Source organism: Fringilla coelebs (genome assembly GCF_963513975.1).
Source record: "Fringilla coelebs genome assembly, chromosome: Z".
Taxonomy (NCBI): Eukaryota; Metazoa; Chordata; class Aves; order Passeriformes; family Fringillidae; genus Fringilla; species Fringilla coelebs.
This window is the reverse complement of record NC_140031.1, coordinates 45,676,193-45,694,141: the sequence shown is the minus strand read 5'-3', so window position 1 is coordinate 45,694,141 and position 17,949 is coordinate 45,676,193. Positions and strand designations below refer to the sequence as shown.

Genomic DNA, 17,949 nt, shown 5'->3' with positions numbered 1-17,949 from the left:
ACTGAGTAGCCCACTTCTCCAGGTAAGGATTTCTTGACTCTCAGATTCTGAAGGACCTCATACACCTTATGTAACACCTGATATCTATCTATCTATCTATCTATCTATCTATCTATCTATCTATCTATCTATCTATCTATCTATCTATCTATCCATCTATCCATCTATCTATCTATCCTTCCATCCATTCATTCATTCATTCATCCAGCATCTTTAAAATGTCTGCATATACACATGATCTGTATACAATGTATACAATGTATACAATGTATACAGTTTTTTAAAATATTGAAATCTTGATATAGATTACAATCTCTTCTACTAAAAATCTCTGATTAGCTCCGACTTTGATTCTTCTTGGGTATTGCAGACTCAAAACCAGAAACTTTGAGAAATAGAGAGGGCCTACGAATCCTCATTGATCATAAAATGTATTGCTTTGCTATAAAAGCATTCAATTCATGTTAGTCCACTCTGAAATTGTCTTTTTTTAAATCTAATTCCAAAATAGTTCTACTTATGATTAGATTGAAACTGCTTCTGAAAGAAGCTGCGTGAACAGTGCTCTGACTTGGTAGGAATGACTGAAATCAGTAATAATTAGTAAATAAGTAAATAAGTCAGTTTAATAATAACTAGTACATCATTAATAACTAGTAAATAATTAAAATAAGTCAGTTTGAAACCTAAGAAAATAGTCCCTGGAATTAGGGTTAGGTCCTAATTTTTGCAATGATAAAAAATAGGCGAGACTCCAGGAATCACTGTCTGCTGTATTATAGGGGACCATGTTTTCAGTAGGACTGGGGAATGTACATTGTATCCCCTGGTACAGAATTACTGTTATAAAGTAAATAAAATTTATTTACTGTCAAACAAGTGTTATGCAGGGAACTGACGAAAGCAGCTTACCCACATGAACATTTTTACTGACACAACTTCCCCTTCTGACATACCCAACAAGTGTCTCAGCTAGCTGTGCTTTCCAATACTCCAACAGAAGTGAAAATCTTTTCCACTTTCCCTTCTTAGTGACATCTGTAGAATCTTTCCTTCTATAAATGAGAAATGTTAGACTGTATTATCCCAAAGACAGGAACACTGACAACAAGGGTGGAAGAAGACTACATACCACTCATAATTCTTACTGAAATATTTCACATCACAAAGTAACAGGACAAAACACATTAGCATGGAGCCAAATTTCTAAAATGAGCACCAATTCTGTATACAGTTCTTTCCTGTTTCCTCTCAAATCTTACAAGTAAGAATCGTTAGTATCTCATCTGTATCTCATCTCATCTCATTATTTGCTGCTGTCAGGTTACAGCAAGGAAATCAAGAGCAAGGACATTTCAGGCCTAGTTTTCCGCAAAGACAAATTCCATTATTCTGGGAAACTGGGCTCTAACTTTAAAGTAATGCATAAAAATATTTGTTGCTTTCTATTCCATAGAAGTTTCATATTTCATACGGACCTGGAGTTTAGTGAAACTCTCTACCTCCCAGCTTCTTCAGAAACAGTCCTTAAACTAGGATTTCCCAGGACCTGACTAAAAGGCTCACACTTACCATAAGAGAAGACTGAATTAAAACCAAAACTTTTTCTACTGCCAGGAGAGGTGCAGGCACTCAGTCACTCACTGTCACAAGCTGTCTCTGTGGTGGATGGTATATAGAATCACTCTAGACACCTCATTTTGGAACATGCTTTGCAAGCTCCCCCTATGCAGGTATATATGTCAATTTCATTTGGGCTTTGATTTTGTGCAGGGGAAATAGGAATTTCCTTATTTTGGAAGAGAGGAGTTAAGATTAAAACAGTACAGCAGAAGCACCATTTCACTGTTTCTGTAAACGTTTCACTTTCATAGCATGGCAGAAGCTACAGGCTCTATGATCATTCATTCATTCATTCATTCATTCATTCATTCATTCATTCATTCATTCAATTCCTGCTCCTTCATCATCTCTTGGAGATTTTATCACATCTTTAAAATTTATCTTCTGGCAAAATTGTCCAAATCTGTAAGAGTACAAATAATAAAGCAACAATTCTACCAAGAATTCAGTTTATAATTTTTAAATAAATGTTTAACAATTTTTTTAAAAGAAAATGGTATGCACTATTGCTTCTTGAAAAACATAACTGTATGTTTGTATTTCTGCTCAGGTTGAATAACACAATTTTCAAAAATTTAAACAGAGTAATATAATTCTGTGGAGAAATGGCTACAGGGTAGAGGTCACTCTGACATACTTTTTTTAGCTGACCAAGGACTGAGAAAGTACCAAACCCTGCTAATCTGAGTTTCTGCACCTGCAAGAACTTGTGTCCTTGAGCGTAGCTATGGTACAATAACAGTAATGAAGATGAGATGTGAGAAACAGAAATGTAATTTCTCAAGAATGAGGAAGAGCTGATATTGTAGTATAACCAAGAGATTGTTTAGCTTACAGAATATGAATGAGCTTATTACTTGTTGTGTATAAAAGTCTGGTGCTTATCAATAAATTTGGAGCTTGCTGATTCTCACATTAAGAGTCCAAGACTTCCCTCACCACGACTTAATTCTTCATCATGCTTTTCCATCAAAGTCAGTGCTAGGATCAACTTGACCGGGCCAGTTTGGTATTGCAGTGACAGGTGATGATGCTAAGTGCGTCACTGTAGTGTATAAGAAGCTTGAGGACAGGATAAATTAAAAAGTGCTAATTTTTTGTTTGACAAAAATAGGATGACACAGGTTTTTTTCTATTTGACTGGACTTCAGTTTTGCTTTGCTGGCCATAAGAATGGAAGGCCATTTGTACACAGTAATTGCTGTGAGCAGTCTATGAATGTTCAAATAGTCCAGAGAAGTGGCTACTACATATAGGCAAAGCAGCTCAACAGTGCACTCACAAGAAGTCTAAACAGAGAATTTTGAGTACACTCATGTTATTTGTAATACTCAGCATGTACTGTGGAAATGGCCCCTGAAATTTAATGTGGACAAGATGCATCAAGCTGAGTATACACAAACAAGCCATGTACAAAGTGCTTATTCATGCATTCTGCCTGGGAATTTTCAGGCAAAGCATGGTAGGCATAACAATGGTTCCTATTAAGATTGTAATCTAGGTTTTTAGAGCTGAAAAGAAAAATTTTATTGACTAGTATGACAGTATTGTGAAGTATGTTCTCATACTACTTCAATTTTTTTGAATACTCAAAAAATTCACCTAAATTTACTCCAAAACCGAAAATCTCAGCCCAGAAATTTTTTCCTCTGTGCATTTAGAGTATTGTTACATGAACTTATGCTTGAAAGGAATAAAAAATGTTTTCTAAATATCTAGGCTTTTATGTTCTTCCAATGAGCTCCACTGAACGCATGGTGAAACAGCTACTCTTGAATGCTTTACAAGTGCTCCATTAATGCTGGCAGCCTTGGATACACCAAGAATGAAATGAAGCTTGAATGTTTGAATCACCATTCCCCATCACTGATGGGGAAATGAAGTTTTGCGAGCAACTACAAAGCAGGCACAGCCTTGGAACAGCAAGTTTCTGAGCAATGTGCTGAGAAGATTTGACTGCCATCTACAGACATGAGTAATTAGTGCACTGGTAGCGACTTAAAAAGAACCTCAAAACTATAAACCTAATCAACACTTAGTGCAGATATTAGAGGAAAACTAATTACTTCTGTATGTATAAAACAGTGGAGCTACCACAGAAAGCTTTGCAGCTGGGTTTGTTTGGCTTTTTGGGGGGGGGGGGGGTTGTTGTTTTGGTTTGGGGTTTTTTATTTCTCATAAAAATATAAACACAGAGAAACACCAGCTTCCTTCATTCTGTAGAGTGGCCTGAGAGCTAATATTTACAAATCCAGTGTCTAGTAGTGCCAAAAGTTTAGTAGATAGAAATGGAAAATACTAACATTTTCCTTGTATTTAAACTATGAAGTACTGATTTTCATGTAGTAAGTTCTCAATTAAAACTGTCTTAAATAGTTTCTCTAATACAGAGTCATTGGTTAGCAAACTCATGAAATTTTCAATTACATTGTGAATTTCTTATCATATGTATAGTGACCAAATGCTTGTATATGGGTACAGCTGTACATACATCATCTACCTAGAATTTTCTAGGTAGCAAAATTTTTAAATTTTTGCTACCTAATCAGGCTAGTTCACAACAGGCCAACATATCACAAAACAGGTAACTGTCCAAAGATTTTCTTTCAGCTGTTCAGAGCAGCTAATACGGTAGTTGTTTTCCCTTGTCAAACACTCTCTTTTCACTCTTGACTTAAAACCACCTTCCTTTATCTGACAGCTGCTGCCAAACTGTCTTTACTTCCTCTCCAAACTAGCTCACTAGCTAAGCAGTTACCCTGATAAAAATCTTCTTTCAAAAATCTTGTTTTAAACTTTTAAAATCATTGCATGGCAAAGGAAAAGAGATCAGGAGAGTGGTGTATTTCAAAGATTGAGGATGAATGACAAAATTACTTAGAACCATACAAATTGCACCTCTGTAATTAAAATTATTACATTACACACCACATGGAACTGTTTTCAAGAATTATTATTCAGAGATCAGAATTGCATATAAAAGTTAATATGTAGTGTATTTAAACAAAAAAAACAGGTCACAGACAGAAAAGCCTGTGGGCCCAAACAGACAATAACTTTCAAAATCCTTCAAAAGTTAGAATTGAGCACAGCATTCCAGACATGGAATGTCTTCTCACATTGCTATATCATCCATCAGTTTTCATTAAATATTTTCAGACAGTGTGTAATTTCACTTAAGTTCCCAACACAGGATATGAATATTGCATTAATTTTAAGTGTCGCATGTTGAAACTTTACATTTTCCAAAAACATTTACACTGAAGAAGATCCGTTCAGACACAGCCATGAAAATGAAGAAGAGGAAAGCAAATGTGTACTTACTCTACATTTTGAGATTTCAGCCTTTTTTCTTACCTGAGTACCCAAACAAGCAGCCATCATATGAGTGAGAAGTTTAGCTGCAAACATGGCACACCTGGTGCAGAAAAGGTGGGAGATGATGGCCAAAGTGAAACCTACACAGAAATGATAATGAAAAAAGTAAAAAAAAAAATAAGGCATATTCTGTTTAGAATAATAAACTGTTCTATATTATCCAGCAGATGTTTCTCGAAGGTGCAGATTACCTAAAAAAACACAACCAAACAAGCCTTACAGGGCGAGTATGATCATTTTAGTTCACACTGGGATCATTCATGAGTTTATTTCAAGGACTAAAATGTATTTAATGTTCCCACAGGCTTGGGAGCTAAAATAATTTCATAATGTAAACAAGCAATTTTTTGAAAAAGGTTTTTTTGGTGTCCCTTTCTGCATGATATGGGTGATTATAATAATAGTTATATAAAAAGTAAAGTTAACAGTTCAATGCTCATATTAATGCTTCCATAAAAGGTTTTTAGAAACAGTTACATAAAAAAATGCCTCTATTGGGTAGCACTATTATAACAGATAGTTATAACCTTCTAAATGCCAGTCTCCCATTTCATCTGTGTTGTCTGTGTTGAGCATAGAAATTCGTTATAGCAGTAGTCAGGAGGAATGACACCACTTTTTTTTTCACTAATTAATCGTAAACATGAACACAACAAAAGCCCCTTTCCTACCAGTAAGTAGTTCCTGGGAAAAGGACTCTAGGAAAGTTAAGCCACCAAGAAAAACACAGCTAAATCTCAGAATTAATTGGAGTTAATTGTGCACTTTGACCCTTCAGTCAGGGCAGGAAATTTGGGTAATTAAGGCAGATCTTTTAGGTCGGTCTTGAGATTGACTATTTGTTCAGCTACCATTATTTGCAAGAGATAAGTAAAATAATTGCTAAAAGTATTATTTTTAAGTATTTCAAAATTACTTAAGTGATATTTACATGACCATCTACATGGTCTCTCTTTTTAATGTTTTTTAAATATTCTTCTTTTTTTTTAATATTCTATTCACATCCAAATGGAAATGTCAAGATATATGAAAAATATCCTTATCACTCCTAAGCAATTTGTTACTTAAAATATTCATTTAAATCTCATAACCTGTATCATCACATAAGTAAACATGTTCAACCAGTCAAAAAACTGAAAAGCATTGGAAAGAATTTGCCTCAAGTTCAAAGTAAATCCTTAACCAAGCTAAACTACTTTTATTTTTAAAACACATTTTTATGACATATACTGTAAGTGACCAGTTCTGAACAATGATCTGCATCTTTATTGATTCCAATTCAGCAAAATGTTTTCTAAGCTTTCGCATAATTTTTTTTTCTTCAGTTTCTATAGCATTTTGCATTTTACAGCATTTTGTTTCATCAACTTACTTGTTTTTTCTGTGTAATCCAGCAATTGTATTTTAAAATCTGTTTATTTTTATGTGCTAAAATCTCCCTTTTTTATTGTTATATATAACCATCAATTTGTGTGGAGCAGGTAAAAAACTGAGAGGTTTTTCCTCTTTCTTTGTGTTCATTTTCTTTGGCTGATATTTAAAAACATTAAGGAGCCTAGATTTAATCTGTTAGGGCAGTTTGCTTGGAAGGGATAAATAAGTGATTTAGATGCTTGCACAATTTTTGTTATTCATATAGTGATGTTCTAATATAGAAGTCACACACCTCACAAGAAGGACACCCAGATCCCCATTTAAGGAGGCTAAAGTTAGTCGAGAATTCCATTTAGCATATTTTCTTAATAAGCCAATTACTCTTAGTGCCTATAAATGCAAGAGTTCATTTCCAACCTAAATGATTTTGTGGTTCTAAAAAAATTTACTTTGTAATTGCTGCAACATAATAGTAAACCAGTTGCAATCTGAAAGGCTTCTTCAGAAGCCAAGTTGAGTTCTGAACTTAGATCCCCTGCTTCCTGCCTCTCATTTTGTGATTTATGCTGTTGAAGCCGCTAATGAAGAGTCATGTTACATATAGCTTAAACTCTTAGGGATTCTTCCCAAGATCTTGAGCAGCAGTAAGGCATCAGAGTGTAACAGAATCTATCTCCCCTGAGTTATCATTTCTGAGTGCAAATTCCAGCTAAAATTATCAAAGAAATTTGACAAAGAGGATTACAGTACTCCTGCTAGCAACACAGATGAATTTAGGATTTTTAAGTTTCTTCCCCCAAATGAATGATATATTATCTCTTTTCAATGAACTATCCCAAAGAAACAGCCAATCAGGCAAGCAGGGACCACGTGTAGGAGATTTAAATTGCTCTAGGGAGCGTGTTGAGCCAGATTGGGCAAACAGGGACATGGCACAGAAGGCGGGGCATGGTACAGCAGTTTGCACAGGAGGGGTGCAGCTGCTCTCCTGGCTCCTGGCGGTGGGTTATGTTAGATGGGTGTGTTTTGTTTGGGGTTGTTTGGTTTTTTCCCCACCAACTTGACTAGATCCAGGAATGGTTTACAAATGGTCAAAGGCCTGCAGCTGCTGCCAGCAAACTGTGCTAAGCCCAAACAGAACCCGCCAAGAAGGACACAGCTGTCCAGATCCCTGGCTGCAGGGAGCCTGGGGGCAGTAGCAGGGGACAGTGCAAAAGGCACCTGTGCGTAGTGTGAGCCGGTGAATGATCTGCTCTGTCTGGTAGCAGGGCTTAAGCAAGAGGTGGAAAGGCTAAGGACTGTTAGGGAGAGCAAAAGAGAAATCAGCTGGTGGAGTTACAGCCTTGCAACCCTGAGAGAAGCTTGGCAGGAGTCAGAGCAGCCCCGTCCCTCTTACCATCAGGCAGAAGGAGGAGACCTAGCAGACGGGGGGAATGGAAATGGTACCTACTCAGAGAGGTAGCAAAGTTCCATTCTCAGAGAGGTAGCAAAGTTCTGCCCTTACAGAATAGGTACAAGGCCCTTGGTCCAGAGACTCAGGCAGATGATGGTAAACAAAAAAATCCGGGGAGTCTCCCAGGTGCACTTTGTCTGTCAGATGGATCACAACCTCAGGAAATTAAGAATAAAAGAAGGGTAGTTGTAGTAAGTTCACCTTCTGAGGGGAACTGAGGGCCCTGTATGTCACCAGACCCATTCCACAGGGAAGTCTGCTGCCTTCCTGGGCCCAGGTAAGGGATATCAGCAGGAGATTCCCTGAACTAATTCATCCCTCTGATTATTACCCACTGCTGCTTATCCAGGTTGTCAGTGATGAGGCTGACAAGAAGGGTACCAGGTCATTTGAAAGGACATCAGGGCTCTGGATTGATTGGTTGGTGGGACAGGAGCACAGGTGTGGTTCTGCTCAGTTCCTTCAAGAGCAGGGATGAATGATAAAAGGAATAGGAAAACCCATATAATCACTAAATGGCTGCTTCAAGGCTGGTGCCATCAGAGGAATTTTGGTTTTTCTACCCTGGCAATTTTTACAGCACCAGGCCTGCTTGAGTCAGATGGGCTCGGTCTGTCCAACAAGGGCAAAAGGATTCTGGCCCATGAGTTGGCAGGGCTGACTGAGAATGCTTTAAACTAGGTTTGAAGGAGGAAGGGGATAAAACCAGGCACTCCAGAGGTGAGCCCAAGGGTGGTAAGCCAGAGTCAGGGGTGAAATCAGCAGTACATCTGAAGTGCATGTACACTGATGCGTGCAGCGTGGGTTACCAGCAAGGGGCAGGAAAGCGATGACATAGTCACCATCACAGAAATGTGGTGGGATGACCTGCAGGACTGGAGCACTGCAATGGATGGCTACAAGCTCTTCACAAGAGACAGGAGAGGGAGGAGAGGTGGAGGGGTCGCTCTGTATGTTGAGGAGACTCTGGATACCATGGAACTTGAGGGTAATGACAATAAGATCAAGTGCCATGGGTAAGAATCAGAGAAAGGCCAACAAGGCTGACATCCTGGTGGGAGCCTCCTACAGACCACCCAACCAGGATGAAGACATGGATGAATTATTGTACAAGCAGCTGGAGGATGTTTCAAGATTGCCAGCCCTTGCTCTTGTAGGAGATTTAACCTGCCAGGCATCTGCTGGGAGCTCAACACAGAAGCAGTCTAGAGGTTCTTGGAGTGTATAGAGGAGAGCTTCTTGTCATAGATGGTGAGCGAGCCTGCCAGGGGCTCTGCTAGACCTGCTGTTTGCAAATAGAGAGGAGCTGGTGGGAGATGTGGTGGTCAGGGGCTGTCTGGGGCATAGTGACCATAAATAGAGTTCTTAATATCCAGTGAAACAAGGATAGTAAAATTTCAATAAAACTTCTACACAAGACTTCCAGAGGGTGGAATTCAGAATGCTGTTTTGGAGAGCACCTTGGGAAACAGCCCTCAAAAGCAAAGGGATGCAGGAAAGTGGACATACTTCAAGAAAAAGTCTTGAAGGCACAGGAGGAGGCTGCCCCTATGTGCCAAAATATGAGCCAGTAGGGATGGGAATGGGCTGCCCAGGGAGGTGGTAGAATCATCACCCTTGGATGGATTTAAGAAAGGCTGGGTGTAGCACCCAGTGCCATCATTTAGTTGACAAGGTGATGTTAGGTCATAGGTTGAACTCGATGACCTCAAAAAACTTTTCCAACTTAGTTGATTCTGCGATATTTCTATGCCTGACATTTTTTTCCAGTGGCAAAATTTGTCAGTGTGCAAATACCAGATAAGATGGCACCTCTAATAACATGAAGTTAGTTAACATTCATTCAATATTCTACTAAATAAAAAGATTGTTGTCAGCTACCAAAAATGTTAATAATCAATCAACCAGTTTTTCTGGTCATCAGTTGTTATTAATGAGAAAACTGTCTTAAATGAACTGACCTGAAATACAGATGAATCCAGAAGAAAAAAAAGCCTCGTTGTATGAAGACAAGTTATCTGTTTGGGCATAAACTGCATAAATGGACATATGAGAACAGGAGCATTCCACATAATCTGATGTGTCATCAACCACTTTGCAGAACCCGCTATCAGACAGCCAGCTGCAAAACAAGTTTCACAAAGTTGGAAATGGACTTGCACAATTCACATTGTAAGCAGGCTTTAAAAATTTTGTTGTATTCTTGGAATACCAACTTCCCTAAACTATTGCAAAGGTGTTTTCTGTAATCTATCATGTGCAGTGATCAGAATTGCACATTTACAAGAGATTAAAATGTTTTTTATAGTTTTTTCATGTTCTTTTTTTTAATATTTGTAAATGTATTGAAATTAACTTTTTTCACTAGAGAATTTTTGTGGCCATGTTTTTTAAATTTCTGCAAGATTTCTAGGTCTGTCTGACTTTTCAAATAGTTACTTTGTTTACTCAACACCTTATCTTGTTATGGAGAACATCTTATACTGCTCTTTTTTGGTTTGAAACTAAAATTCAGGTGGTTTTTTGTTCTTTGGGTTTTGTTGAGGTTTTTTTTTCCAAGTGGTTTGGAAAAATAATAAGGCATACCACAGGTGATACCCTAAGCCATTTCTACTGGAATTTGTGCATAGATAAAAGGAGAGGATACAGGTAGATTGTGGTGCATTTCCTCCTGCAAACAAATAGTTTGTATCAATAGCAGGCTGGTATCATCCAGTTGGTCTAATGAAATGGAATCTAAATCAACTAGACTTCAATGGGATACAGAACATTATTATCTCCAAGTCATTAACCCATTCATTGATGCAATTCTGAGATTTATGGCCTGTCATTGTAACCTAATGCATCATTACACAATCTAAATAGTGTTTTGATGAAAAAAGGGTAGAAGTCTGAGAAATATCTAAGATAGAATAACTACTCATTTTATTATAAGAAAAGTTTTATGTACTGGTAAAATGGCCAGAAAAATTAAGGAAAAAAGACATGAAATTGATCAGTTTTATAGTTGCAAATTATTTAATTGGCATTATCACATTTTACACAAATACACAGATTCATGGTAGAAAATAGAAAACTAAACACAATAATAAAATAACCTTTCAGCAGCTTGATTCCAGAGGAGACATAAAGACTTCTGTGGAACAATCCGACTTCCTTCAGCATAAATACGATAAATTACTTCATTGTTATCTTTCAAAGGTTGTGAACTCTGACCCTTCAAGCTCATTGAAAAAACCTGAAACAACACGTGCAATGTAAAGATACATTTAATATTAAGATTCAACATAGTGCTCATTTTAATCAGAGACAATCATAAAACACTTATTATGTTTTGAGCAATATCTAGATTAAAAATAATTCTTAGAAAAAAAATTGCATTATCTTCAAACCTTGTTCTTCAGGGCAAGTTCTTTATCTCCAGTAAGGAACCACTGCTGACTGCTGTATTCTGTGAACTGTACAGATTCACAGTTCTCTTCTTGGGGAGATGATAATACTACAGAGACCTCTAGTAGATGTTCAGGTACTTGAATAGAATCTCCATCTTTTCCATTAAATCTGTGTCCATTGATTTGCTGAGGAAACCAGTTGTGAGCCATTATTGCAATATATGGGCAGCTGTCAAGGATATTTTTGCCTCTGTGGAAATGGAAAAGCAATAGGGCTGGTAAGTGAGACCAAGCTTCACTATTCATTACATAATTACTCTAAAAGGTATTTGTGATTTGTTAGTATTTTATCAATTCATTATTTTTAGGCTCGTGATATTTAATTGGCACAGCGTTTCAGTTTCTGTGGGGAAAAAAAAAAAGGCTGAATTTTTAATATATTTCAGTGTCTCCATTTCTTCTCTGGGATTTGTTCCATATGACCTGCAACTAAAACCTTTCCATAGAGAATTAGGTTATCAAAACACTCATCTTTACAACTTGATGTAGAACTGAGTGTAAAAAACAGGGGAGGTATTAAAATGGATGATGTTGCATTAATTTTTTCCCAACAGATGATGCAAAACACTTGGAATAAAGAATTTTAACTTTTAAGTTCGAAACACTGAACATACATTCCACCACCAGCTGTTTAATAGATCCCCAATGTGAGAAATAAAGTGTTTAAAACCATCTGTCTCATAAAAAAGAATAATCTCATTCTCAGTCACCTATTTCCCTGCCCATTAGCTTGATGAGGCTATTATGTTCTTGGAGACAAAACTAGAAATGTAAAACTACGAGTAGCTTTAAATATTTTAAAACAATGTTCAAGTAGGCAAAACCAAGAACATACAAATTACAAAATGCCAGTAGAAATTTTGGGTTGCTAACATTCATCTAAGGCTTAGAACACAACTCTGCATCATACAATCACATATTATTTTCTTAGCAAGAATAATGAATACTTTTCCAGGCAATATTTGAGCTAGATGTGGGTCAATACATACCAGATCTCCTGACTCACATTTCCACATCTACCCCATACCAAAGTAACAGTTATGTGTTATGCCCAGTCTTACAAAGCACTATATATACTGGCAATATGACACAGTGCTTTGTAAGATCATGACACTGTAACAACACATTCACATAGGGGTAACATACTAGATAGGAGATAAGTCCCTTTTCTGAAAATATAATTTAGATTTTCTATATTGGTAAATTGCCATGTATTTACAAAACATATTATGAATTCAAGCTTACTAACCTTTCTCCTGATGATCCACACTTTATCCCAGTCAACAGAGAAAAAGCAAACTTCTCAGTCACCTCAGCAAGCAGGCTATATCCTTGTGTGTCCTTGCGTTTTGGGCTAGCTAGAGCACAGAGTATCTCATAGAATAGACTTCTACTTTTATCAGTGAGTAACAGTTTTTCACCTATACCTGTAACCTAATGAGAGGAGAAGAAATCAAACAACATTTTACACAAAGGAATCTGCTTGTAACATTTCCTCATGTTCAGTGGTTTAATGATATCTTCTCTGTGATTCCAATATTAATTCTGAAAGTTCAGAATATTTTTTCCCAACTCCTGATCACATAGGAGTTTCCAAGGCATAAGACACAGTCTGTCAAAACTACCTAAAGAAATGCTTACTAGGGGATTTGATTATTAAAGAAAGGATGTGGCATTTTTCATTCTTTCACAAACCAAAGACTTTTGTGTCCTGAGAAGTTTTTAAATTATTTTCTCTGTTTTGTATGTGGCAACAATCAAAAATGAATGGATATTCTTATAATGTTTTGTATCTAGATATTTAGAAATTTTCCAGTTTCTATGCATTATTCCAAGAGTCTAGAAGAGACAGAATGCCATAAAACTAATCCATAATTTTAACAGAAATTAGAGCCATGCTTAAGCATTCAGCTACCCTGAGAACCCAATTCCTTAAGCTACTGGAGGAAAAAAGACTCATGCTTGGTTAAAGCTACAGTAGAGTCCAGCTGGCCCACGTAGGATTTGCTTGTGTGTTGACTGCAGTCTTCTGTAAAGATAGGAGCAGGGGTTGTGCCAGGCCTAAAAGCAACAAAGGTGTGACCCAAGAGTCAAGAAAACATAATAAGCTCTATGAAACCGCAGCACCAAAAGGAAAATAGCACAGTAGAAAATTTAGAGCTACAAGTATGTATGCAAAATTAATACTAGTTGCTCATTTCAACCTATTGGATTTCTGATTTCTTGCCACCTCCTAACTAGTGGCAGACAAACTCCTTCCTTGATTGTGGGACTTCACAATTTCCACTTTTGCAGTCTGTGCTTCTGAGTCACTGCTGTGGATGTGATCTGCCTTGTTTTATATATATATGTGCCTTGTTGTGTTATTATACTCTAATTAATGTCATTAGTCATTTAAGAACAAACAGGAAGTGTTTACCTTATCTATTATATGCACCACAGCAGTAAGTTGCTCTTCTGTAGTTTCTGTAGCCACTTTGACATTCAGATTCTGAAGGATTCTGTGTAAAATGGTGTCATCAAGAGGTTGATGCAGTTGATCAATCAGTCCCCAAACTGGCAAGGAGTCCAAATCTGAGACAATGGTGATGTTAGAAATACCATACACATCATCTATCCTGGCACCACCTGTGGGATTAGAAAGTAGAACCTGGAAACGTTTAGGAAATGGGTTTAAAGAGCCTGTCTTTGGAGTCAGGGTCACATCCAGGAATGCATTTCTCTGTCCATATTCAAAAGTCAATAAACCTTCAGATCTGGCAAAATCTTGTCCTGCCACAGCTGGAGATATGAAGGTCCGTCCAATAGGTTCAGGTTTTTGTAGTTCCTTAAAACAAACCAAAAGAGTTTTAGGTAACATTATGATAGATGTAATTGCTCAAAACCACCTGCTGTAGAACATACTTTAGGTGGGTAAAAACAAAATGTGTAAAAAAGAAGTCCTCTTTCAAAAAGCAGCTATGAGTGATGAAAATATTACGTTTAAAATAATTATCTCCCTGAATTAGTAATCAATCAAACCTAGGAGAAGAATTATATATTGTCAATAGTAAAGAGGGTCTCTTTCTTTTCCAAAACAAAAACAACAAAAGCTTTCTATGTGAATAAATACTAAAGAAATGTTAGCACATGTGTGAATTCCAGAAGGGTTGATATAAGACTATGACTGCAGCACAAAGTCCCTCACTTTGGGGTAGAGAAAAGCATTACAAATACATAGAAAACCAAATAAAAACAAAGCAAAATTTTTGGAAATCTGTGTCCAAATTAATATCAATTCATGGTATTTTCAGTCCCAGAATACATAAAAGATTAACAATCCATTTAATACAAAAGCAAAGCAAATGCTATAGAATACACATGCAAGGTGGATATATGAATTTATTCAGTAATGCTACATGGCCTTATTTCCTTCCAGCAACACTGGTTTTACCTTCCATGAGGTTTGCAGTTACTGTTTCATTCTTCAAAGTCTTGTCCTTTTCATCACTTGCCATAGCCTTGCCATTATATCTGGTTATATAATAAACTTTTCTTAAGAGGAAAGTAACTTCCTAAGCTATTATTCAACTGTATTATTGTTTCAAAAGTATATATTAATTAATAAGGACAGCTTGTATACTGACTCCTAAGTAAAGGTCTCCTACTGAATAAAATGAGGATTTTTATTTGTGAAATACTAAAGCCCTTTTGAAAATATTTAGCTTTTATTAGTAGAGCTTATTTATTGAATGAATCAGTCATTTTCTGAGGTCATTGGAGAACCTGGTAAGTCAATGAAGCCTGTAACTGTTCAAAATTGCCCTAGACATGATCACATTACCTGTGGAAACTCCAGGGGGAATTTCCTTTTCTTTATACCTGCCCACTGAGAACTAAGAAATGGAAATAAGCAGAAATAAAAGCACTAGTGACAAGAACAATGTCTAAGAAACCTTTGTAGGTTGAGATAAACAACAGTTTCCAGTTAGTGCCTTCCTGTCTGCTGTGGCCTCTTATTTTAAAGCTACTAATAATACCAATACTTTAGTATTTGGCCATGCACCCTCAAAACCTAAAAATGTCCAAAGAATGTTGGTTATAAAAATTACAAATGGATAAGAGATTGATCACTATATTTTAGCTTAAATATACACTGGACAGTAGCAATTTCTTTCCCATTTAACAGCTAAATTATAGTGAAATCTTAGGTAGAATGAATGGGAAAACTTGTTACCGCACAATCTAATTGAAACACTGGCCAATTACTATATAATAAATGGATGGAAATACAATGTAAATCTTTATGGTTAAAACAGATGTCCATTCAATATAACAACAGAATGCAGAACCTTTTATTATAAAGTGTGAGTATATAATAACTCACCCTCAAAACAATGATTTTAGGCATAAAGCCACAAATATTCAAAGCTGATCCGGCTAACTACTACTGATGATGGTAAACTTGAAAGAATATTTCTTGTAATCTGTGCCCTGATGCTGGATTCACACATACTAAAGAAGTGGCAGGAATCATGTTTTTGCAGATCTGCTAAAGGAGAAACTTCATCAGCTGCAATAATAATGAGTGAGGTGTGCATTTAAGAGAAAAAAGTGTCAACAGCAAGAGTCTTGGGCTACAGATGTAAACATCTCAAAATTTGTTGGATTATGGGTTTTTTTTATATAAAGGGCATAATCCAACAAAAAATTAATGGGGATGATAAAATTTACTTTAGCACATGCTATTTTTGATAAGAAGAACAATTTTTTTGTTTAGTACTCCAATAATATTGAATAAAATTTGAATTATTCCTCTCTCTTTTCCTATGTATGTCCTGTTACTAATAATAAATTTGTTCCCTAACAGAACAAGTGTCCTGCTGTATGGATGTTGTATACATAACCATCACGATAAAAACATAATTTCAGATGAAAAAGCCTCAAAAATTGAATGCTCACAAGAGCCTTAGAACAAAGAAAGAAATATATTAGATGCCTGGCTGATCATAATTTTTGAGGCCACTGAAGGATATTACTAAAAAAAAATATTCTTGACAGTGCAATAAGGAAAAGTTCCTTAAATAAAACACAAGAAGCTAGGCTCAGCAAATGTTTGACTGGTTCCTGAAAAAAATGCTAATCACAGTCATATTTACTTTAAAGAACAATAAGTTATTTAATTTAGTATTATTTAATTAATTTCAATTATAAAATGAATCATAAAATCCATGATTTTATGAATGGTTTGGGTTGAAAAGGATTTTAACTACCATCTAGTTCCAAAGCCCTTGCAGTGGACAGGAATAATTTTCACCAGACCAGGTTGCCTGGAGCTCTATTGAACCTGACACTGAACACCTACAGGGATGCGGCATCCATAGCTTCTATTGCCTCACTACCCTCAGAGTAAAGAATTTCTTCCTGATATTTAATCTAAACCTACTGTCTCTCAGTTTTAAGCCATTCCCTCTTGTCACTACATGTCCTTGCCAAAAGTCCCTCTCCAACTTTCAGACAGGAAAAGGAAGGCTGCAATTGGGTCAGTCCAAAGCCACCTCTTCTCCTGGCTGAACAATCCCAATTCTCCCAGTGTTTCCTCAGAGCAGAGGTGCTCCATCCCTCTGATCAACTGAGTGGCCTCCTCTGGTCTTGCTCCAGCAGCTCCATGTCCTTCCTGTGCTGAGCACCCCAGAGCTGGAGGCAGCTCTGCAGGCGGGATCTCACCAGAGCGGGGCAGAGGGGCAGAATCTCCTCCCTCCATAGCTGCCCGCAGGGCTTTGGATGCAGCCCAGGATGCATTTGGCTTTCTGGGCTGCAAGTGCCCCTGGCTGGCTCACGTCCAGCCCCTCACCAGCACCCCCTGACCTGCGGGGCAGGGCAGCTCTCGATCCGTTCATCCCGCAGCCCACACTGGGGGTTGCTCTGAGCCAGGTGCAGCACTTTGCACTTGGTCTTGTTAAACCTCATGAGATTCCCAAGGACCACTTCTTGAGCTTGTCCTGGTGCCTCTGGATGGCATCCCATCCTTCAGGAGTGTCAACCACACCCCTCAGCTTGGTGTCTTCTGCAAATTTGCTAAGGGTGCACCCGATCCCTTCATCTATGCCATTAATGAAGGCACTAAATGCCACTGGTCCCAATACATATCCCTGAGGGACACCACTTGTCACTGATGCTCTGAGCCATTGGCTATGGCCCTCTGGATGGGACCATCCAACCACTTTGTTACCCATCAAATAACAGTCCATTCAAATCCAACATAAAATCCATCTCTCTCCATTTCAGAGAGTAGGATTTGTGAGTTATGTGTCAAAAGCTTTACAGAATTCCAGATAAATGACATCTGTGACCCTTCCCTTCTACTCTGATCCCGTCAGAGTCATCCCATCATAGAAGCCCACCAGGTTGCGCAAGCAGATTTGCCCTTGGTGAAGCTGTACTGGCTCTCTCCAAGCTCCTCCCTGTCTTCCAGGACAGCCTTAGCAGAGCTCCTGGGAGGATCTATTCTATGATCTTCCCAGGCATAAAGGGGAGGCTGACAGGTTGACAGTTCCAGGGTCTTCCTTTCTACTTTTCCCTTTTTAAAGATGGATATAGTAATACCCCTTTTCCAGTCACCAGGGATTTCACCTGATTGTAAAGACTTTTCAAGTAAAAAGGGATACTGTACTGACAACAACATCAACC

General features: G+C 37.5%; 1 protein-coding gene across 1 annotated transcript in view; it reads right to left on the bottom strand.

Annotated features, from left to right (window-relative positions):
* The window catches only part of ADGRV1 (adhesion G protein-coupled receptor V1), a gene marked incomplete at its 5' end in the record, with an annotated part of 277,332 nt that overhangs the window by 136,343 nt on the left and 123,040 nt on the right, over positions 1–17,949 (bottom strand). The window contains 6 exons of the mRNA XM_084224720.1: positions 4,981–5,081; positions 9,790–9,950; positions 10,927–11,066; positions 11,221–11,470; positions 12,530–12,714; positions 13,700–14,107. Of these exons, the coding sequence (XP_084080846.1) occupies positions 4,981–5,081; positions 9,790–9,950; positions 10,927–11,066; positions 11,221–11,470; positions 12,530–12,714; positions 13,700–14,107 (1,245 nt within the window). The remainder of the gene's footprint in view (positions 1–4,980; positions 5,082–9,789; positions 9,951–10,926; positions 11,067–11,220; positions 11,471–12,529; positions 12,715–13,699; positions 14,108–17,949) is intronic.